This window comes from Zonotrichia albicollis, chromosome 4 (genome assembly GCF_047830755.1).
Source record: "Zonotrichia albicollis isolate bZonAlb1 chromosome 4, bZonAlb1.hap1, whole genome shotgun sequence".
Lineage (NCBI taxonomy): Eukaryota > Metazoa > Chordata > Aves > Passeriformes > Passerellidae > Zonotrichia > Zonotrichia albicollis.
In genome coordinates, this window is record NC_133822.1 from 36,676,507 (window position 1) to 36,699,063 (window position 22,557).

A 22,557-nucleotide genomic window follows, 5' to 3' on the forward strand; every position below is an offset into this window, starting at 1 on the left:
TGAGCTGCTATCTCCTATCAGAAAGCTCCATGCATGTATTGCTATTACTTCTCAAATAGGGAGAAGTAGCTGCTTATCTCTGGCTGCAGGGACTGTGGAGTCAGCTGGACATTGGTTACTTTCAGCTTTGGAAACACTAGGCTAGGTTAGCTGGGGATCTGTGTTCCTCTTGGGCACTCAGGCTAAAATTGTCTGGTGTGGGCCCCACATGGATCCTTTCATATCATTTCCTGTCTTGCTGCTCACCAAGCTATTGCTGAAGAAGTGTGTGTGCATGTTGGTGTGTGGAGAGTTATTTGCATTTGAAGATCTGGTCTGACTAAGGAGTCAGCAGGAGGTAAGGATTGGTGAGTGAATGAGTAGTCTGTGAATTTGAAGAAGTCATCAATCTGACCTCTTTCTCTAGAAATATGCTTTTCCTGTAGCCAGAAACAGTAATTTCTTACAAGAGAAATGTTTTCATTTATTTATTGATTGCCCAGGAGATTCTGGAACCCTTCACCTGTGGTTGCTATTATGGGCTCTGGAACAGTGTGAGAACAAAAGATAGTTCAGAGCTGGGATTATTTCCCTTATCACGGGGAAATGCCTGCCTTTGTAATCCTTCTTACTCCAGTTTGTAGGCACCATGATGGAATCAGACAAAAGCAGAGATTGTATGATTGGGAATGGAGGGTGGAGGTATAAAATGGACTGGCCAAAACTCAGTCACACAAATGCTGGTCAGGCCAGCCTGATGCTTCTGTTGGCTGCACTCTGTCAGGGGGCTCTGTGGGAATGGGAATGTCTTGTATGCCTTTAAGGTGGGGTTCTGCAGCCTCTGGGAAAGCAAGTTGCCCATCCATGCTGCAATCTCCTGGTTTAGCATGTCAGGGGAGAGATTGTGTTTCTTTGTGTCTGGCATGGCAGTGCCCTCCTTGTGATGGGTCCCCTAGGCTGCTGCTTTAATCAGCTTAGTAAAAAAGAATAATTTTAGCATGCTGCGGTGATTTTCCTCCCATCAAAGTTTGCTTTCATTACAGTCTTTGATAGCTGCGAGTTTTCTTCCTCCCTAGAGGGTGTGACAGAGTTCTAAGAGACACCTTACAGTCTGTTTTATGCTGTGTGAAACTTCTGTTTTGTTGGTGATGCACTAGCCTAAGTTCAGAAAAATAGCCCTGATGTTTTTTTATTGGCTTAAAGCAGTAGGACACGTGTTTCTCTTACACACTCACATGCACATGCAAGTTGGCCCCTCTTGCCATCCAGACTGGAGAGATGAGTTGGCTGGTGCACAGAAACAAGTGAACAGTGTGTAATCTACCCACAGACCCAGCTTCTAGCTGTCCTCATGGCTGAGATGTGAGCAAGATGCACTGCCCTGGCCTCCTCAGCTGAGCTGACCAAGTTCCCAAATGGCTTTAAGTGGAGCTCAAGAACAAGGTTCATCTGCACGTGTTTTGAGCTAGAACTGTCTGTGGATTGCAGCCCTGTAGAAGGTGGCAGTGCATGACTGCACATATTCATGAACCAGGTGCGCTCCTGCTCTTAAATGGTTTTGGTGTGACCATTAGCCTCTGGTCAGTGTGCTTCTCAGGATCATAGAAATACACAGTCACACTTGGGAGCCAAGAAATAGCACTAGGCAAGCTACTGCTTGATATATCCAGAGAGGAGGAGGCTTCCTTCCATTTAACCTACCTTTGCATCTTTTTCTTTACTGATTATTCAGTTCCTAGTTTATAGTTCTGTGCTCCTTCTCATCTGCTGGTTCTAGGGGTTTTAAGCAGTCTTGATAATTGACAGTCTAAATTTTACTCCTCATAAAATCCCAGAGAGCATTGATTATGACTTGAGTTAAGCAAGTGGCATATAAAATCTCAGAGGCTTGCAGCCGTGGGGGAATGATATGATGAATGTATTTCTTGTGAGCAGCAAAAGCTTTGGAGTGTTCTGCCAGCTCTGTTCTGGGCATCAAATGTAACTAGTAACTTGCAGCCACTAACAGCATTTTATTTGGGACATTTGCCCAAAACTCTGAAAGCTAATAATTTGCTTGGTGAAGTGGGTGTGAGGTGTGCTGAGAGGCATCTCTGCTCATTAATTACTTTTCTATCTCTGTCAGGACCAGGAAGTGTAAAGGCATCCACAGAGCTGAAAAAGATACTTCTTAGGAACTAAATGACAGTTTGTGGATAAAAAGCACATCACATAGATTTTATTGGAAACCGTTTCTTGACTGTGTTCCAGCACCACTGTTACATTTTCCCTTTCCATTTTGCTTTTATCTAACCTCCTACCTAATCTCTGATCACTGACTATTTTATGCACTTAATCCAGAGTAGAGAAAAAGAACAACTTGCTCAGATTTACTTCTTGTGTCTTTGGCATTAATAGGAGATATTCATGTTTGAAAACAATAAAATATCTTTTCAATTATGTTTTCTGCATGATAGTAAAATAAAATCAGATCAAACCTTCTGATGTTCTCCCAACCCGATGACTGTGAGAAATATTCCTTTTCCTGTCTCTCCAGTTCCAGAAACCAAATGACTTCTCGCCCCCTTTCCGCTTCGGGACGGTTCCCAACGGCAGCACGGAAAGGAACATCCGCAACAACTACCCTGAAATGCACAGCTACATGGTGAAGTTCAATCAGAGGGGTGTGGATGATGCTTTGTTCTCGCTGAAGACTGGGTGAGGCTTTCTTGCATGCTTACTCACCACAGAAATCTGCCTTTTTTCATGCTTGTCTGGAAAATTTAAGTTTTAGGGTTTTAAAAATGAACCTGGATTGTCATTCCATGGTTAAAAGTATAGCAAGACCACAGTAGTACAGGAGAGTGACTCCGTGGTTCTTTTTACCAGGTTTTTCTATTGATATCTGTTTAAAAGTTACTTGATTTGCTGTGTTTATAAGAATTAAAAAAAGGAAAAGGAGGATCTACTGTATCCCTGTGTACACAATCCATGTGTGTGTTGGTCCCCAAGACCTTGCTTCATCAAGATGTTTCATGCTGATGGGTTTTTATGCATACAGAAGAAAAGCTCACAGGTCTCTGTGGACAAAGTTTTCTTCAGAGCATTTATATTGTCATCTGGAAATTCCTTTGTTTTCCCTCCTTCTGTGTGTAAAAGATTATGTTAATCAGGAAGCTGTCAGACTAATCCCACCCCAGTGTATCGCCAGCTAATACAGTATAATGGAAGGTAGGTTTGAAGCAAATAGTTTGGAAGTAGCCTACTCTCTGGAATATTTTAGTATCAAGGGCTAAACAAAACATTATTTGAATAATATGGAAGTATAAAAATGTAGGCATTTCCTTAGGTAATTTTGGAGACATGGGAAAAATCGTTAGCAAAAAGCATGCTTGAATAGCTCATCCCATTTTAATAACAGGGAATCTGCGAAGGACCTAACTCAAAATGACATTTTGCAAGCCTTTGTCCTTTGTAATTAAAGACCTGCTCTCAGAACTGACCCAGCCACAGTGAATAAAAAACATTTTTGCTTACACTCATGTTATACTCTTAGGAGAAAGTTCGTTTCAAAGCACAAATTAAGATGTTTAGCCAATGTAATTACTAGATTGACTGAATATTCCTAAACCTGTTTGCCAGGTTCAGAGGCTTGCAGCCCATTGCAAATGGCTGTACCATAGTTGGATATCATCCTGGGAAGGTACATTTGCCAGGATAGTCATCATTCAGGAAATAAATATGCACTGTCCTGGAAATATATGGATGAGAGAGAGGTCATCTCTTGTGATAGATGTCATCCTGGCTTCATGTTCACCCTTGGACAGACTTCCTCACAGAGAAGCACTTGAACTGAGATAATCACCATACTGTAAATATATATGCAGGAGGTGTATTGTAAACTTAGTATGTGAGAGATAATGTGCAACTGGAAGATCTTAGGTCATTTATTAGAAAATCTTTCATTTCAGATCTAGTGGGAGGATTTACTCATCAGCTGTCTTTGGGTTTGTGGAAGATGCAGCCTCCTGAGACTGTCCCCCACATCCAAATCAATTTGTTGCAGTGTGAAAAGGCTCTCACCAGGCCATTGTGCTCTCTACACAGTCCATAATGGGGATTTCTCTGTGTTGAAACAGAATTTTTGTTGTGATTTTCAACTGAAAATTCTATAACAAAGACCAATTCAACAGGGTAAACTATAAAGCTGCTCTTGTGGCCAGTTGACATTGGTAAAGATCTGGTAGTACTTTTCACAGTAACTGAGGGGTTAAACATAATGTCCTGACTGTATTTGATTTGAAAAAAAATCGTTTTTCTCAGCTAAGTCATGCCAGTACTTGAATTGGAGAAAATATTTTCCTTACTTCAATCCCTACTTTGCTATCTAATATTGATATATTTTATAAGGCATTTTAGATTATTTTGAGATAAAAGGCAGTAGAGAAATATAAGCTATTCTTAAGGATATAGATCCCCTTGACTCCCTCTTCATTCATCTTTATCTTGCAGTATGTGTGTATTCCAAATTTCCTTTAAGATCAGAAATGATGATTAGCACATAGTCAGAAAGAAATAGACGATTCTCATTTATAACCCAGATTCACCTGTGAAACAGCTTTAGGCTTAGATTTTAATCTAAGTATGGTGAAAGTAAAGATGACACCTGAAGGATGGGATACCATCCAGAGGGACCTGGACAGGCTCAGGAAGTGGGCACATGAAGATTTAACGAGGTTTAACAAGACCCAGAGCAAGGTGCTGCACCTGGGTTGGGGCAACCCCTGGTATCAACACCAGCTGGGGCATGAAGGGATCAAGGGCAGCCTTGCCAAGAAGGATTTGGGAGTGCAGGTGGACAAGAGGCTGGGCACAACCCAGCAATGGCACTGACAGCACAGAAAGCCAGTTGTATCCTGGGCTGCATCCAAAAGAGCGTGGGCAGCAGGATGAAGGAGGGGATTCTGCCCCTTTGCTCTGCACTGGTGAGACCCCACCTGCAGTGCTGCATCCAGCTCTGGAGTCCCCAGCATAGGAAGGACATGGACCTGCTGGAGCGAATCCAGAGTAGGCCACCAAAATGATTAAAAGGATAGAGCACATCTCCTTACAAGGAAAGGCTGAGAGAATTGGGATTGTTCAGAAGACTTTAGGGTGACCTTTCTGAAGGGAACCTACAAGAGAGCTGGAGAGAAACTTTTAATTAGTACATGATGGGACATGATGGGACAAGGGGGAATGGTTTCAATCTGAAAGATTAGATATTAGGAAAAAAAATCTTTTGCATGATGGTGGTGAGGCACTTTACTATGAGGTGATGAACTTGTGGATGCCCCATCTCTAGGAGTGTTTGAGGCCAGGCTGGATAGGGCTCTGAGCAACCTCATCTAGTGGAAGGCGTTCCTGCCCATGTCATGGGGGTTGGTAATAAGGGGTCTTTAAGATCCTTTCCAACCCAAAGCTTTCTATGATTCTACATGGCATATTGCAGTCCATCTTAAAGAGGTTAATTTCTTCCTTAGCTCCCTAAAACCACCTTTGATTTCATGCAGATGTTATGTTTTCTGTACTATACCCTCTTGTTTCTTGCCTCTGTGCAGGAAGTTGGATGCTTTCATTTATGATGCAGCAGTGCTAAACTACATGGCTGGCAGAGATGAAGGCTGCAAGCTGGTGACAATTGGGAGTGGGAAAGTGTTTGCCTCCACTGGCTATGGCATTGCCATCCAGAAGGACTCAGGCTGGAAGCGCCAGGTTGATCTTGCGATTCTACAGCTTTTTGGAGATGGTAAGTGACAAGAAAGAGAAGTACTGGAATTTTCCTAAGAAATACTGAGTTTTGCATGTAAGAAACTGAATTTTCTAGCTGTGGTACTTCAGATGTGAGTTGAGAACATGGAATTATTAATGGGGTTTTTTTAGAGGCAACACACCAAAAATGCGAGAATGTCACTCTTGTAATTGATGCAGGGTAGCAGTATCATCAAAAGCCTTTAATGACAAAAGCACTAAAGTTTTCATAGAACAAGATCAGATGTGTGTTTGAAAAATATCTTATGTGAAAAATATCTTGTAAAAACAAGAACTCTGGTGTGAATTTTTCACTAGCTTTGAGGTTTTGCCATGACCAAACCCACTAATCACGCTGGACTGTCTGTGGTTATGCCATACTTAATAGCTCTAGACAGGATCAATTCATGCAGGCTTTACTGAATTGATAAATATTTCTGGATGAAAGAGCTAAATCAGACTTTCCAAAACCTAAAAATAGCCCAATTCCAAATTTTTAAAAAACCAAGAAAAACTTGAGACTCAGAACCATATTTTGGAATGAGTTTTTAATTAGAACATTATAGTTACATAGTTCACTTCTTAATTTACAGAGAAAATGCTGGCATTAACAAAAACTGTCCATAAGAAAATAAATTCCTTTTTCACAAGTATTTTCCTGTCTTTCCATTTCACATTATATTTTCCTGTGTCCTTTTTTTATGAATAACTAATATTCACTGGTTATTTTATTTATAAGTATTCTTTTTCTCCCCCGAAATCTGAAAATAACATATAGTGCTATAAATATGGAAAGAACATAACTTGGACATACTTCAGAAAATTTGCCACCTGACAGATAGATTGTTCTGTTTCTTAAAAAGCCTAGTATGTATTATTTCAGAGAAGGACATAAGTTCTCCACAAAGCTTCAAAGACTCTGTTATGGCACTACTTAAATGTATGGATTTTTCCCCCTAACACTGGACTGGAGATGGAAAACGTGAAAAACAAACTTTTCTAAAAACATGAAACAATTTGTCATCCTGCAAAATTAGTTTGTTCTGAATGTCCCAATATTCGTGCATGCATGTGAGTGTTTACCTCTCTCTCACCCCTCATGAAAGCTCAATAATGGTAGTAAGTGGTGTATGAAATTAGAGTACAGAACATTTGCTCATAGCTGATACAAATTAGTAAAATTTTTGATTGGTCAAAGCCCTTGTAAGTGTTGAATATGGACAAAATTGAAGGGAAGAAAAACAAGTAAAAATACTCAAATGTTTTTTGGAACATTGCACTTGGTTTTAATGAGCTATGGATATGATGGAAACAAAAATTGATTGAAAACAATCAATATTTTGATTCCAAGTTGGAAACATACAATGTTTTCATCTAGTAGTGATTAATTTTTGTCTACCACTATCAGCCACTAATTTTTCCCTTCATTGACTTAATGAAAGTGGAAGTTTCTGAAGCCAGGTCTTCAGTCATGTGGTAGACAACTGTTTCAGGATCTCAGTGTAGACATCCAGCAAGCATCATAGCTGTGTCCTGTGGTACTGCTTGTTATGGCTAATACCAGCCTTGGAAAAATCCTGTTGACTTTCCTGTGACAAATGGCATTTGCCTGCATCAGAAGGGCAGTCAGGATATTTTACAGATGTTGGAGATGTGGAAAAAGAACGTGAAGACTGGAAATTACATTAGATCTTGCTTTCAGTATGCCCCAGTTTGAGCTCTTCAGCCATTGCAGGATTATCTAACCTGTTTCTTTCCTCCTGTCTGTCATTCTAGGGGAGATGGAGGAGCTGGAAGCTCTCTGGCTCACTGGCATTTGTCACAATGAGAAGAATGAGGTTATGAGCAGCCAGCTGGATATAGATAACATGGCAGGTGTCTTCTACATGTTGGGAGCAGCCATGGCCCTCAGTCTCATCACCTTCATCTGTGAGCATCTCTTCTACTGGCAATTCCGCCACTGCTTCATGGGTGTCTGCTCTGGCAAGCCTGGTGTGGTCTTCTCCATCAGCAGGGTGAGTGCCAGTAACTGTCAGTGACAAACAGAGGCTTTATTTACATAGTCCTAGGTGCTGGAGATGGGAATATCCACCAAGATTGTCTAATACACAGGTGGCAATCTGCGCTGTGTCATCTTTGCACTGTTAACGTTGCAAAAACACATTAGTTCTTTTCTGTGACATCTCTGGTCTCTGCTGGATTATGGTAAAGGAAATGGAAATTTCACATGGAGATGAAAACACAGGGAAAGACAGGTTAACTGTTACTGTTTGTTCCTCCAAAATGAGTTGTGAGTTGTAATCAAGTAATGATGGATAGCATGATTAGAAATTCAAGAGTTTTACATTGGCCTCTAAATTACGGCTTTTCAGCTGACCTTTTGTTAACTAGAAGTGTGCCTTCATTGACAGTCAGAAGTCCTTAACCGAAAGCCATGCCCTGAACTATGCAGAAATCTTTTTACAGAGGATGACCACATAAACTTAGCAATTGCTTTATGCAAATCTGCCTTAGGGTACAACATTTACATTTAAAACAGATTCTAGCCATTTCTGAGTCATCTTCTACTATTAGTGTTGCTAGCAGTATCCCATTTGGAGCTTTATTTTCCTTCTTTCAAGCCACTGGTCCATTCTCCTGATCTATTCTGAAGTGAGGTCAAACCTTGGCATTTTTTAGCTCAGCATCTGATGTAGCAGAAGTTACTTTGATTGTACAAGGAGTATATAATTGCTGCATAACATATTGAAGAGAAATGACAAATCCTTTAGAATGCAAGGGCACAGCCTCTCTTCTATATTGTTAGTTTCTAATGTGGTTTAGTCTGGAGATGAGATGGGGCATTGTGTTTGGTGACCCTAAGCTAAGAATAGATTATTTCATTCTGTGGTTATCTGTTAGACCTGGGCCAGGTTGGTGAAGGGTCTGAAAAGTGTTCATCATCTGCTAGCTGCTGAGAAACCGTGATAACATGATGTGATGGTGTCAATTTCACAATTGACATTAATCATCAGGCACCACTTGGAAGGTCAGGGAATAAAGGAGCCCCTTTCGTTCTGTTCCTAGGAATAGCCCTTGCAAACAGTCATGGGTGAAATGAGCTTGTGGAGAATGTGTGGAAATTGGGCCTTTCTGTTATCTGATTTGAGGTTGAATAGAGGACTTCTGCTTTCAGGAGTGTCAATTTAGAGCCTGTTATCACTGTTAAATTTAACAGAATGCAATTAAGAATTCTATTGTACCTCAGTCAACCACATGCAAAATATCTAAATACCTGTCCTAGAGTTCTGGTCTTTCTCTGTTTCCTTCTCTAATCTATACTGGTGATAAAGGTAACTAAGTTTATGACAAACGAAGCTGTTCCCTTTTAAGATAGCTCCTGTCTTGTTGATTCACTGATGCCCAGATGATTTTCAGGGGCCAAAACAGACTTTTGTCCTCTCACCCCCACAGAATCATTTGTCTTGATTCTTTTATTCCCAAGGATATTATTGTCCCCATTAACAATTCTGTGTTATACCCACTAGATTTGACTAGCTCTCATAGATGCAAGCAGACATTCCTCCATCCTGGTGATACAACTTGAAACAAAGCAGAGGAAGAGGAATGGAGGGAAAAGAAAAATGTGAGAGTAGAAAGAGGGTCAGAACCACAAGGGTTGGTACAGCAGATCTGATTTCATTTGATTTGATTGTGCTTCACGATGGAAGGCTGATAGGCCCTACTATCCTACAGGAACAGACCCTTGATGCACAGAGTGCTTACCAGTTTAGGTCCCCCTCTGTGTATTCTTTGCCGGACTGCTCACCTCCTTTCTTTCTCTCATTTCAGGGTATCTACAGCTGCATCCATGGCGTGGCCATTGAAGAACGCCAGTCAGCGATGAACTCCCCCACAGCAACTATGAACAACACCCATTCCAACATCCTCCGCCTGCTTCGGACAGCCAAGAACATGGCCAACCTGTCAGGGGTCAACGGCTCACCACAGAGTGCCCTGGACTTTATCCGCCGCGAGTCATCTGTCTACGACATCTCTGAGCACCGCCGCAGCTTCACCCACTCAGACTGCAAATCCTACAACAACCCCCCCTGCGAGGAGAACCTCTTTAGTGACTACATTAGTGAGGTGGAAAGGACCTTTGGCAATCTCCAGCTGAAGGACAGCAATGTGTATCAGGACCACTACCACCACCACCACCGCCCCCATAGCATTGGCAGCACCAGCTCCATCGACGGGCTCTATGACTGTGACAACCCGCCCTTCAACGCCCAGTCGCGCTCCATCGGGAAGAAGCCCCTGGACCTGGGCTTACCCGCTGCCAAGCACAGCCAGCTGGGTGACCTTTATGGCAAGTTCTCCTTCAAGAGTGACCGCTACGGGGGCAGTGGGACCCACGACGACCTGATCCGCTCAGATGTCTCTGACATTTCCACTCACACGGTCACCTATGGCAACATTGAGGGCAATGCAGCCAAGAGGCGGAAGCAGCAGTACAAGGACAGCCTGAAGAAGCGCCCAGCCTCCGCCAAGTCCCGGAGGGAATTTGATGAGATAGAGCTGGCCTACCGCCGGCGCCCACCCCGCTCACCTGACCACAAGCGCTACTTCAGGGACAAGGAAGGGCTACGGGACTTCTACCTTGACCAGTTTCGGACCAAGGAGAACTCACCGCACTGGGAGCACGTGGATCTGACGGATATCTACAAAGAACGGGGAGATGACTTTAAGCGTGACACGGGAGGAGGAGGGGGTGGATCCTGCACTAACAGGGCCCATCACAAGCACGGCTCAGGCGAGTTTGGTGGAAGCAATGAGCACAAGCATAGTGTTGTGAGCGGGGTCCCAGCGCCGTGGGAGAAGAACCTGACCAATCTAGACTGGGAAGACCGGAGCGGGGCTAATTTCTGCCGCAGTTGCCCTTCTAAACTGCACAACTACACGCCATCAACGGTGGGGCAGAACTCCACCCGCCAGGCCTGCATCCGCTGTGAGGCTTGCAAGAAAGCGGGCAACCTGTACGACATCAGTGAGGACAACTCCCTCCAAGAGCTGGACCAGCCGCCTGCCCCTGTGCCCGTGGCCACCAGTGCCACCTCCTCCTCCAAATATCCTCAGAGCCCTTCCAATTCTGCCTCTAAGGTGCAGAAGAAGAACCGCAACAAACTCCGCCGGCAGCACTCCTACGACACCTTTGTGGACCTGCAGAAGGATGACTCGGCCCTGGCCCCCCGCAGCGTCAGCCTCAAGGACAAGGGCCGCTTTTTGGAGGGGAGCCCCTACGCCCACATGTTTGAGATGCCAGCCAGTGAGACCACCTTTGCCAACAACAAGTCCTCAGTGCCCGCCACCAGCTACCACCACCACAACAACCCCGGCAGCAGTGGGGGCTACATGCTCAGCAAGTCGCTCTACCCCGACCGGGTCACCCAAAACCCTTTCATCCCCACTTTTGGGGATGACCAATGCTTGCTCCACGGCAGCAAATCTTATTTCTTCAGGCAGCCTGTGGTGGCAGGAGGGCCCAAAGCCAGGCCAGACTTCCGAGCCATTGTCACCACCAACAAGCCGGTGGTCTCAGCCCTTCATGGGGCTGTGCCAGCCCGTTTCCAGAAGGACATCTGTATAGGGAACCAGTCCAACCCCTGTGTGCCTAACAACAAAAACCCCAGGGCTTTCAATGGCTCCAGCAACGGGCATGTTTATGAGAAACTCTCCAGTATTGAGTCTGATGTTTGAGTGAGAGGGGAACAGCGCGGGGAGGGACTGGGGATGTATGTGGAGCATGGGAGGGTGGGGTGGGATCAATCCCATCAGCTACTCTCCTGAGTCGTCCTTAGTTTGTGGGATACTGGAGTTGTGAGTAGTGCAGCACTGGTGACAAGTGCCACCTCTTTGGTTTCCCCTCCTCCTCCTTTCCCAAGCCTCCCATTTTATCTCTTTTTCCATGTTCTCGCTCCTCCCATTCTCCTCCATTCCTGGCCATTGCACTTTACAGTGATGTCGGAGTTGGATATCCTTGCTCATGGTTTCAGGAAGCAGAGAAAAAGGCAGGGAAGGGGTGGGCTGAGGAGAAGCAGCAGTGACCTTAGTGTTCACTTCTGCTGGCTCTCAGCAGGGAAAGGCATGTGCGCACACGTCTCTGTGTGTGTGTGTGACAGGAGGAGGCAGCAACAGCAGTGTAATGGACATGCAGGAAAATGTGCTTGCTCAGGCAACTGTTCCTAAAACTGCCTAGAAAAGAGTAGTGTTTGACGTGGAGAAAGTGAAGGGAGAATAACAACACTAACTTGATGATGCACTTACATGTTAGGTATATTGAGGTTCTTGTTACATTATTTTGTGAAGACTATGGGGGTTTAGGGCTGAAATATATATATATATATATATATTTGCGTATATGCTGAGAAATTTTACGCTAAAATTTAGAATTGTCTGCTGGGGGGTGTGGAGGGAGGGAGGGAAGATTTGTCTGCAGGTCAGGCTAGTGGTTTCACTATGGCTATTACAGCCATTCAATCTATGGCAGACCAGTGGGAGATAGAGAAAAGAAGTGGAGTAGGAGTTTGAGCCTCTCTGACTCCAGGGTTGGTTTCCCAAACTTGGACAAAAGATGCTGGTTTGCACAGAAATAAGAAGGATTTGAGGAAAGAGGAACAGGGTTGGTTCGTTAGCTGTGAGCTGCTCACTAGTTCTGACATTCTTCAAGGGTGGGAGCAGTATATAGTATGGGTTTGTCTATCTGCAAGTATATACAATAACTTTATACTTGAAATGTCTATGAAGAAAGTATCCTTTGAGGTGTCTGGAGAACAAACACAGTAGAACAGAGCTTAAAAGTAGGGAAAGGTGGGGAGTTTTTTCACTGTCACTTCAGGGGACACCAAACCCATTTTGGGATGTCCTTTCAGCAAGGACGGGAGAGAAAGAAGGAGCTTAATCCTTCTGCTCTCTCTACACTTGGCCAGCAGGTTGAACGAAAAAGAATAGGGTGCCCTCTGCCAATGGTGGAAAGGAAAAAAGAAATGCCATAGAAGGGTGAGTCTGGTGGTGCTGGTGGTGCTGGTGGACTGTTTCAGTGCCTCCTTGCACATGTGAAAATGGGAGGAGGGTGTATGCACCCATGGGAAATACATGTGTATATTGAATGTACAGAGGAAGTACACAGCTTGTCTTCCTGGGAAGGGATGTGCTTGAATAAATGCCAGAGAGCACAGAAACTTGTGCTGAAGACTGAAGATGTACAAAGCTGAGATGTGCGTGTACGTGTGTGTGTGCCTCTGTGTGAAAGAGAGAGATACTAGCACAGGTGTAAAGCTGGAATAGCCTAGGGTTTCCCATCCCTGCAGTTGTAGTGACAGCTTTCCTGGTGCACTTAGTATCAATAAGAGTGTTTTTTCTTTTCATTGTATCATTTTAGATGCAAGCTAAACTAAAGGAAAAGGAGCAATGGTAGGAATGAGAAGCTGAACACACCTTTCATATGTCATCTATCTCCAGAGGTGGGGGTGTGGACCGACCTCTCCCATCCTGAGAGATATGGCAAAGTCTCTATGGCTTATTCTGGGTCTGTCCCAGTGTCTCAATCACCATGGCTCACCAGGTGAAGGGTTGAGAGAGTCCTGTGCTGAGGGCATGGGGACACTGCAGAGGATTGACTCTGAAGGGAGATGGCAGCCCTGTCTTTATGAGCCACATTTCTTGAGCTGCAAGCCACCTCTCTCACATTCCTCACCACACCATGGTTGATTTTATCTTATTGTTCTCTTTTTAAGCCAACAGAAGGCCTTTTATTTATTTACCTATTTATTTTATTTATTTTTTAAGCTGAGGCAGGGGGGAGGGTGGGATTTTCCTGTAAAGTCAAAGTGTGTGAGGAGAGGGTGGGCAGGGTTGGTGAGGGGAATATTTTCTTATATTTCACAGAGGAAATTAAGGAGAAAAGAGGGGGAGAGTCTTTGTGATGCCACCCCCTAGTCTCTGGGGTAAGGGCACTTCTTAGTCTTTCCCTCTTCTCTCATTACAAGAACAAAAAGGAAAAGAGTAAAAAAAGAAACCAAACAAATTAACAGAGCAATCTGCAATCCAGAACACACGGCAGCTTGTCAGAACACCTCTGATAGCGGCCACCAAGAAGGCGTTCCTTTCTTTTGTAAATATTTCTTTTTTATTGCGTTTTTGTATAAATTGGTGTTTCTCTTCTCGTGAATATTCAGGTCGTGGGGTGGGAGGGAGGGGAAGTTTGTTTCCGTTCTGTTTGTTTTCTATGACTTTTCAGGCTGCATTTTTGGAAGCGGTTTACGCAGGTCGAGGCCGTATGAATGAGGAAAAAAAAAAAGAGAGAGAGAGAGAGAGAAACCCATGTGTGTTGTGTTCCCCTGAGGCCCCTTGTATTGCCCTGTCACCTTTATCTTCATGAATGGAAGACGCCGGAACGTCACTTCAAGCCTTGCCAGCAGGGTTTCATGTTTTGATGGGAGCACCCCCAATTCCTTTTTGCATATAAACTCTCTGTACCAGCATCTCTCTGTGGAATTTGGGCCTCAAGGCACTACACTGTCTTGATAGTGGTGGGGTGAACCATCAAGTTGGCCACTCAGGTTGGACCATCATTTTGACATTAAGAGACTTCTCCAATGCTACTTTGGTTTAGAATCTTGGACCTGGGAAAGCTCGTGATAATTTCTGGTATTTCCTAAGGGCTTGGGGTTGGGAAGCTTGACAGCTGACGAGGGCAGCTAATGTCTTTGGTGGTTATCTCGGTACTTTTCCGTCCCTCCCCACCTGGAACGAGGAAACCTGGAGGGTGGCTCTGCAGGGAAATTAAGCTGAAAACAAACCAAAAAGAAGTTAATGGAACTTTTTTCAAATCTCTTCTTAAAGGTTCTGATTTTTGTGTTCCGGGTTGAAAGTTGGTTCGTATTTTCTCCGAACTGGTCTGTCCCTTGTTCCGCTGATCGGCAAATGATAGTTTGCCAAAATCATTATCTAGTATTCTTACTGTTGTAGCACTGTTAACACTCTGAGTGCTCTGCAAATATTAACTGTGCCACAAACCACTCAAATGAATGCTCTAGGGCAACCAGAAAAGAAGAACTGGAAATTCTGGACTGAACCACTGGTCTAACCACAGGAGTCTGGTATTTTGCCTTCTCCCATAACATATTAGGCCACGTGTCCATCAGGTTAATCCTTTCTCCTATAAGTGATCTTTTCTGGTTGCTTTGTTTATTTTAGTTCTGACAGGTCAACAAGTTTTTGGGACAGAGATGAAGGGGAAGGGGTGGGAGGGGGGAGGGTATAATTCATAATCAAGAAAATAAATCAATGATGTTATTAAACTCTGATTATATATTTAGAATTTTAGATTTGGTGTATTTTCATTGTAAGTATTCAAGTGAATCAAACAGGTAATATTAGCAGCAGGTGTTGTCTATACTAGAAAACCACCCATGTGCTGTTTATTACCTGTCCAGAAAAGAATGGGATTTCATACCAGAGCCTGACAAAACTCCACATCCCCTGCCTTACCATTTCTCTCTCTCTGCTGTAGAAACACCAGTATTTTCTGGGGCAGTGGCTGGGAACATTTCCTCTCTCTGAACTTTTCTGCACACAAGAATACTGAGCAAAAACCATTGTGTCCTCTACAGTTGGTGACCTCTACTGATTATTTGCAGACAGCCTCCCAGGAAAGATTAGGCACCTTTGGCAGTGTTTCTGACATTTACCTCCTCACTTCTAGCCAGAGGCATGGCTCTCTGAGAGGTATTTTCATGAGCCATGTTCTTCTGAAGTGGTACTGGAGTGTATATACTCAGCTGAAGGAGGATGTCTATGAAAGAGATGGAGGAAATATGCAAAAAATATCAGAAATGTGCCATACACAGTAGAAAGCAGCTGGCAGGTAGAACTTGCAGCCATGGATCTCCACATCATAAAACTTGTTGGAGTATTCACACCGGCTTTTTACTGTAGTGCAGCACAACACAGGCTGGTGTTCTCTGTCTCCCCATCATGCCTCCCAGTGAGGGCAGTATCAGAGCTTGCAATGTCACATCCTAAGCAGGCAAGAAAAGCTGCAGTCAGAACTCGTTGTCAGTTGAGACGATGAAGCACACCGTCCCCACCTCAACAACAGCAACAACAAAAAATCCCATTCTCTCTGAAATCCAGCATGCATTGTCAGAACTCTCCAGGTGAGAACCCCAGTGGGTTCAAAATGCTCAGCAATATCAAAGTATGAACTTTGCCTGTAGGGAACTGGTACTTCAATTTCCAGCATACTGGGGGAGGAAGCTTACTTTTGACTTTGCAAAGGATTCGATGAAGGGGTTAAAAGTTGCCAGGATGGGCCTCTTCTTCAGCAATGTCTGCTGATGTTGAGCTCCTCACTCCGAGAAGACACTATCATCCATCTTGAATAGTGCCCCTTTGTACATTCAGATCAGGGTGTTGCTCACAGCAAAATTGCCAGCAAAAGAGAGAGGGGGAGATAAAGGATGAATATGATGGTGGTGACAGGTTGGAGTGATCAGAGATACCTCAGGGATCTTCATAGACAAGTCTTTGCTTTAGAGCTTTCTATCAAATATGGCATATCCTCCCACCTCCATTGCTTATCAACAGATGGAAGCAAGCCTGGGAACACAGCCAATGATCAGACTTAGGCCTTTCACACATCCTCCACTCCAGTCAAGCAACCTTTGATGAGCCCTTCTCTTGGAGAAGGGTGGGAGGTTGCACTTCCCCACACATTTTTGGTTGCCAAAAAGAAAGAGAAAATGGAAGCAGATAAAGATCAGGAGTGTTGATGAAAGGACTTTGTGCTGACCCTCTGTGCCCTTGCTCTGTGGAATTACACTTCACCCTTTCTTCTTTATCCAAGCTGGCAAAGGGTAGGGGCCAGTTATGCTTCCTTTCTGTGGCACAGGCCTGGTTGCCACAGGAGTCTCTGGGAGCTGTGTGTGAGAAAGGAACCAAATTGCTGGCAACAAATGGGGACAGACTCCAAGCCATGATCCCCATCTGCACCCACTCTTTCCCATAAGTGCTTCCCTGCTGCTGAACTCACCTGGCGTGTCCACCTGGAACACACCTACCATGCTGCTGGATGCTGCAGGTAGTTACATTGAGATAGTAACTAGTGGGACCTGATTGTTGTCCCCACAAGGGCTTATTTTCAATTTGCAGCCAAATAGATTTCCAAGCCATAGACCCTCGCTGCATTTACCTACACTTCCCTGTGGCTTCCTCTCTCCTCCCCCATCAAAGGCAAACTGGGGTGCCGAGTGTCTCACTGGCAATATGAACACTATTGCTTCATCTTCTTCATGGGCCCTCTGGACCTCCCTGGGGCTGACTGCAGACAAACCTGGGTGTCTGCCACTAGAACAGCAGCAACAAAAACCACTTTGCAATTGACTTTCAATTTTTTTCTCTGTTTCTTGAGAATTCCCCAAATTCCTCTCCTAACCATGCCATTTGAGTGAATTCTGGCACCCTTCTGCCATTGCTGACAACAAAACTGACACAGCATAAACTTGCTTGTGTATAGAAAAAGGCATTGAAACCATATTGCAGAGAGCAGGACTTATGTCCACCGATGTTAAGGGTACAGTCCCCTGAGTGATGAGGTAAAGAAGGATCTCTGTGAGGTGTTAGTAGTTCAGATCTCTTAACCTGCTGGCTTCCTGACATTAAAGGTTCACAGCAAGTACTGGTATACACTCCAACAGGTCAGAAAATAATTCCATGCTGTTGAACAGGGGTTCCTCTGGGCACGCACACACATACAAGACATACTGGGGAAGTGAGACATACATGAACAGACCTGAGACAGCAGGAAGCTGTGAGGTTTGTGTGCCTGTATGCACACACACACACACACACACACACACACGACACAGAGTACATTGCATTATACTTAATGACTCTGTCCCACAACACATTTTTGCCAAGTAGGAACAGCGTGACCTTTCCTAATATTCTGCTGGTAGTTATTTAATTTATGTATTCACTTTGTGACTTTTACATCATCTGCTTTCTTGACTGCAGCATTACTGTGTAAATACATGTGTATATATGTACAGAAACTAGCTCAAGCAATTATATTCAGGTTGGGAAAAGGGTGGGTTTTATATCTGTACAGTATTTCCTTATTAAATAATGGCATGGGGGGGTTGGGAAAGTTAACTTCTAAATTGTGGTTTTATTGGTCTGTGGTGTTTGAAGTTGTTTCAGTGGTTGCTTTTGCTGGTTTGGAAAGTTTATCTGGATGTTATATGTGTGTGCCAAGAAAGGGTCCCCAGAGAGGGGAGGTTTGGGATTGGTAAGGGGTGGTGGGTAGCAGAGGGTGTTAATAATTTCCTGTAATAAAAGCCGTGTCGATTGCTAGGGACTGTTTGTGTGAGGCACAAGGCTGTTTCCTTCTCTGTGTGCTTTGCTCTTTGATTACTTCCTCTTCCCTGGTCCCCATTGTCTTCTCCCTGGGATGTCAGCAGGGTGCATTTGTTACTGTGGATTACAGGGACCTCCCTATGGGTCTTCCTCTCCTGGCCAACCCTTCCTTCTCCCTCTTTTTGTCGTCTTTCCAGTACCAGTGAAAGGGGAGGACCATGGTGTCAGACCCTCTGTGCCATTCTTGACCACTTTATTTCCTCTGCTCTTTGTCCTTTCTTTTAGCAGAACCTCATTTTCAGGTGTTTTGATCTCTCCAGCAGCTTACTGCTTCAACTCTCTGGCCTCTTATCTACTTTCCCATCTTACACCAATTCTTCAATTTCATCTCAGTGCCTCTTCCCTCAGAATTACTTATGTTGGCTGTTTTCCCGCTCTCCTTCTCTTATTACTCCCTTGTTGCTCTGTTGTCTTCATCAGCCTGTGCAATGCTGTGCAGCAGATGAGTGAAGGGCAGGCATCCACTTCTTCTCTCCTGGAAAATTCTAGCCATGACCAGGTTTTTAAAAGATGATATTTTGTTGCTATTTTTGACTTCTCTGTCATGTTTATTGAGGTAGTGTTCTACTCTTGAACACTCAAGAAATCATCAGTATGGCAAATTTGCCCATGCAAGGGAGCAGTGAAATTGTATTTCCTGAGAAAGCCCGGAGAAAGAACCTAATTTCTGTCCTTGATGGCTGACTGATAAATTTATATCAGGGAGAGAGTTTTTATCCACTCCAGGTTGACCCATATCAGGATCAGTACAGTTTCTTTGCTTTTACTCTATGTGAATAAAGCAAGGCTGCTGGAGAGAAGTATGCTATCTTTTGAAAGCACAGGACACTTCCTTTATTGCCTAGAGGCTTCTAAAGGCCTATGTGAAGTTCTGCTGTGTTGCAGACCTGGGAGTGAACCCCTGGTAGTCTTTGGTCCCTTTCTGTCTGACAAGTCACTATAAACAGGTACTTGGCATTATCTGCTAGGGTTGGTGGTCTGATGTCATAGCAGTAAGAAGAGTGGTAGGATGGTGAATAAGCATGGAGAGAGCCAATGTGAGACTGGTAGAGGCTTTAGGCAGATGCCAAGACATGTCTTTCCTTCCCTTTTTGACACTTTGTGTTGTTCCTTATTGAACGTCCATCAATCCACCATCCTCAATGTCCCTGGCACTGGCTGCTTATCCCTGAAGACACCAAGGTCTGCTGGCCACAGCCTGAGAAAGGGCCAGTCAGTCTCTGTGTGTGTAGTGCAGTTGTCTGGGAGTACATGGGCAGTGCAGGGAGCAATGCAAAGGATCAGCATGGCCAGAGGTTATTCAGAGCAGCAACCTTCTCCTAGCTGCAGCTAACTCTTGCTCAACCTGCCATTCCATTGCAGGCCTGTGTTTCTGATTTCTGGGTGAGAAAAACCACCACAGCCACCTGGGAATGGATCTCTGCTCCCAGGTGGGAGGAGGGCAGTCAGGCTTCTGATGTACCCTTGCTATGATGTTGGCAAAACTGTCCCAGCATGGTCCATGGAGGTCTGTGTGCTGGTGAATACATGGCTACAAATACCTGTAAGGCTGGGAGGAGGTATATGTTTGCACATTTGAGTGACTCCTGGCAGAACTCTAAACATAAATGGAGTTGGAAATGCTGGCCCATTTAATGCTACTGCAATTATGCAGGTAGGTATCTCCTTGGGAGAACATCCCATAGATTAATTTATGGCAAAATAGTGAGTTACCTTTCTGAACATCACAAGGGCCTTTGCTGTGTTTCCTTTGCTTATTCAGTGTGCCAGAAGTACAGCATAAAGGCAACATTTGCAGGGTGTCCAGAGAGAATGCATCTATTGCATGAGACTTCTCTCTAGGTCCTTGGGCACTTGGCTGGTAAGTCCCATGTCAACCAGAAAAAGGTGATACCTGTCCCTGAACAGACAAAAATCAGTCAAGGGGATAAGATTCAAGTTTTGTACTTTCTCCCTCTACTTCCCTTCCAGGCCTTGGAGCCAGATCCATCTTCACGGGCAGCTAAACTCCTGTGAAATTCAAGGAGCTTTCAGAAGAGCTACTTAGGGGTTTAGATGCCTGGAATGGCTTTTTTGGATTCTCTTCCTCGCGTGGGCCACTTCCCACAGTGTATTTTGCCAGGATTCATCTCCCAGGAACCTACCATGCTTGAACATAGCTTAGAGGGGTTCCCTCTGCTTGGGATCCCCTTGTGTATGTTGCATGCCTGTTGCTACTTGTCCGTATTTCTTGCACGTGTCTGTCGTGGGGGGCAGGGGTGGGTTCATGTTGGTATGTGTATTTATGCAGCCTGCACACATTTGTATGTGTGGTGCCACTGTGCTTAGGTGTTTGTACGCATGTGTTTGAGCTGAGACAAAAGCGATGGGAGCTGTGTGCTGCTAAAGCCAGGGGATGGTAGGTACCTGCAGGTAAATTGGCAACCCTCTTGCTCCTTCCTGGTACACCCTGGCGTGGCTGCTTTCTTTGGATTCCAGGGGACCAGATCTGAATCAGTGATGAGGCTGGGATGCAGACCCCTGTAGAGGGTTTGACTGCAGCATCAGAAACCCATTCCATATGTTCATTCACTTCTGTGCTTCATCTACTGTGCTGCATTTCCAAACCATTGTGCCACACTCATTACCTACTTTGGCCTTAACTGGTAGGTGGAGCAGAAAGACAATCACACCCTGACCAGTAAGGTCTTTTGGGAGAGGTCTGGTCAACCTGATCTGTGACTGTAACAAGAGACTCCCTTGCTATTCATTTTGCTGGCTCCTTGGGCGATGCAAGCACTGAAATTCCACTTGCGAGAAAACACTAGCCTGTCCTTTCTTGCTCTTGTGTCAGATAGACACACAAAAAAACTGAGCTGAGGTGAACTGGTCTCCCATCCCATTACCTGGAAGAACATCACTTTTGCTGCTTGGAGCTGAGGAGGGAGCTTGCAAATCCTACACTCTGAAGGGTTTCCATTTCTCCAGAGGAGATGGTGAAAAGGGAGAGTAGAAGGAAGTAAACTTTCTGCAGCCATTTGCCATCCCATTCATTTCCAGGAGAGATCACGAGACTGCTAGCACCAGAGAGGATGACCTTCTGGGAGGGCCCTGGCAGCAACTGGCACAGCACTTTAACTGGCCAACTGCTGAACAAGACACTGCTGTCCTCTGTCAGCAGCCAGAAAAGACAATCAGGACCCAATGAAGAGATGCCATGATTAGTCAGAAAAGGAAGGAGCAACATTTAGGGGCTCGGGCACTCATCATTTAGCCTATCTTAAGTCTGCTTAGCCAGCCCTTTAGTGCTGGTGTCACTGGGCCTCTTTGATGGTTTATTTTTCTTCATATATATGAAATGTAAGAGAATAATCTGTGGTCTCCAATGACTCATTCTGTCAGACCACTTCCATCCACTTCCTCTGCTTTCTTCCATGTCTAGCTGCTCTTTCCTCTCCATCAAATTGTATCCTGTGCTCTGCCAGGTTTGTCTTTTATGGAAGAGAAGATATATGTGTGTGAATGCTTGTACATGTGCGTGTGTGTATTTTAGATATTATTGCTATTATCAACATGCTATACACCTAAAAACTCCTAGCAAGCTGGAGCCTTCAAGAGGTGCTGTAGGAAATGACCTTCCCACTGGACAGCAGTCAGTGTGGAGGTTAGCACAGAAAGCTGCTAGCTTTGGAGGCCTCTGCCAGTCTGGTTGCTTTTCCTATCTTTGGAGCAGGCTGTCTCTCACCTGAGGTCAGAAACACAGCAAACTGCTCTTTTTAGCTTTGCATTTTCAAAATTTCTAACATTGAGTGGGGGGGGAGGGGGGAGGTTTATTGTTTAGCTGTTGATTTATTTTGTATGTTTGTTTGTTTGTTTGTTTGTTTACACAGTCCTTTTAGTGGGCGCAGGGAGGTGTTTTCAGCAATACAACTTTCCGAGACCTCAGTTCTGTGCGGTTATTGTTTGTATGGTTCAGCTGTATTTGGGGTCTTTCCTTTGTACGTTTTTCCTGAATGGCAGGGCTATCTTGAAACGTCTCTTTGCCAGTGACCAAAGCACCATCTGTAATTGGAGGTGAGGCCTGGTATATAGTGGAGGCAGCAGCCTTTCGGGAAGTAGCTTTTCACTGACTTCCCTGTGGAGTCACAGAAGACAAAATATTTAATTGTTGCACAAGTGGGCTTTGGAGATTTTTGTTGTAGTTGTGGGGTTTTTTTTGGTGGTTTTTTTTGGTACTCCCTCTCTTTCCTTCCTTTTAAAATGTCTCTTTTCTTCCCTTAAAAAATGTTAAAATGTTTCTCCAGTGAGCTTTGGCCATTGCACCAAAGGCTGTTGCAAGGCAGGGAGCCTGTCTGACCCTTGGGTCCTGCC

General features: G+C 44.5%; 1 protein-coding gene across 4 annotated transcripts in view; it reads left to right on the forward strand.

The window, feature by feature from the left end:
- GRIN2B (glutamate ionotropic receptor NMDA type subunit 2B) overlaps positions 1–14,143 on the forward strand; it is a 208,758-nt gene extending 194,615 nt beyond the window's left edge. For all 4 annotated transcript variants that reach the window (XM_074539485.1, XM_074539487.1, XM_074539486.1 and 1 more), the window contains 4 exons: positions 2,516–2,676; positions 5,559–5,746; positions 7,525–7,763; positions 9,580–14,143. In XM_074539485.1, coding sequence (XP_074395586.1) covers positions 2,516–2,676; positions 5,559–5,746; positions 7,525–7,763; positions 9,580–11,487 — 2,496 coding nt within the window. In that variant the 3' untranslated portion in view covers positions 11,488–14,143. The remainder of the gene's footprint in view (positions 1–2,515; positions 2,677–5,558; positions 5,747–7,524; positions 7,764–9,579) is intronic.
- Positions 14,144–22,557: the final 8,414 nt, after the last annotated feature.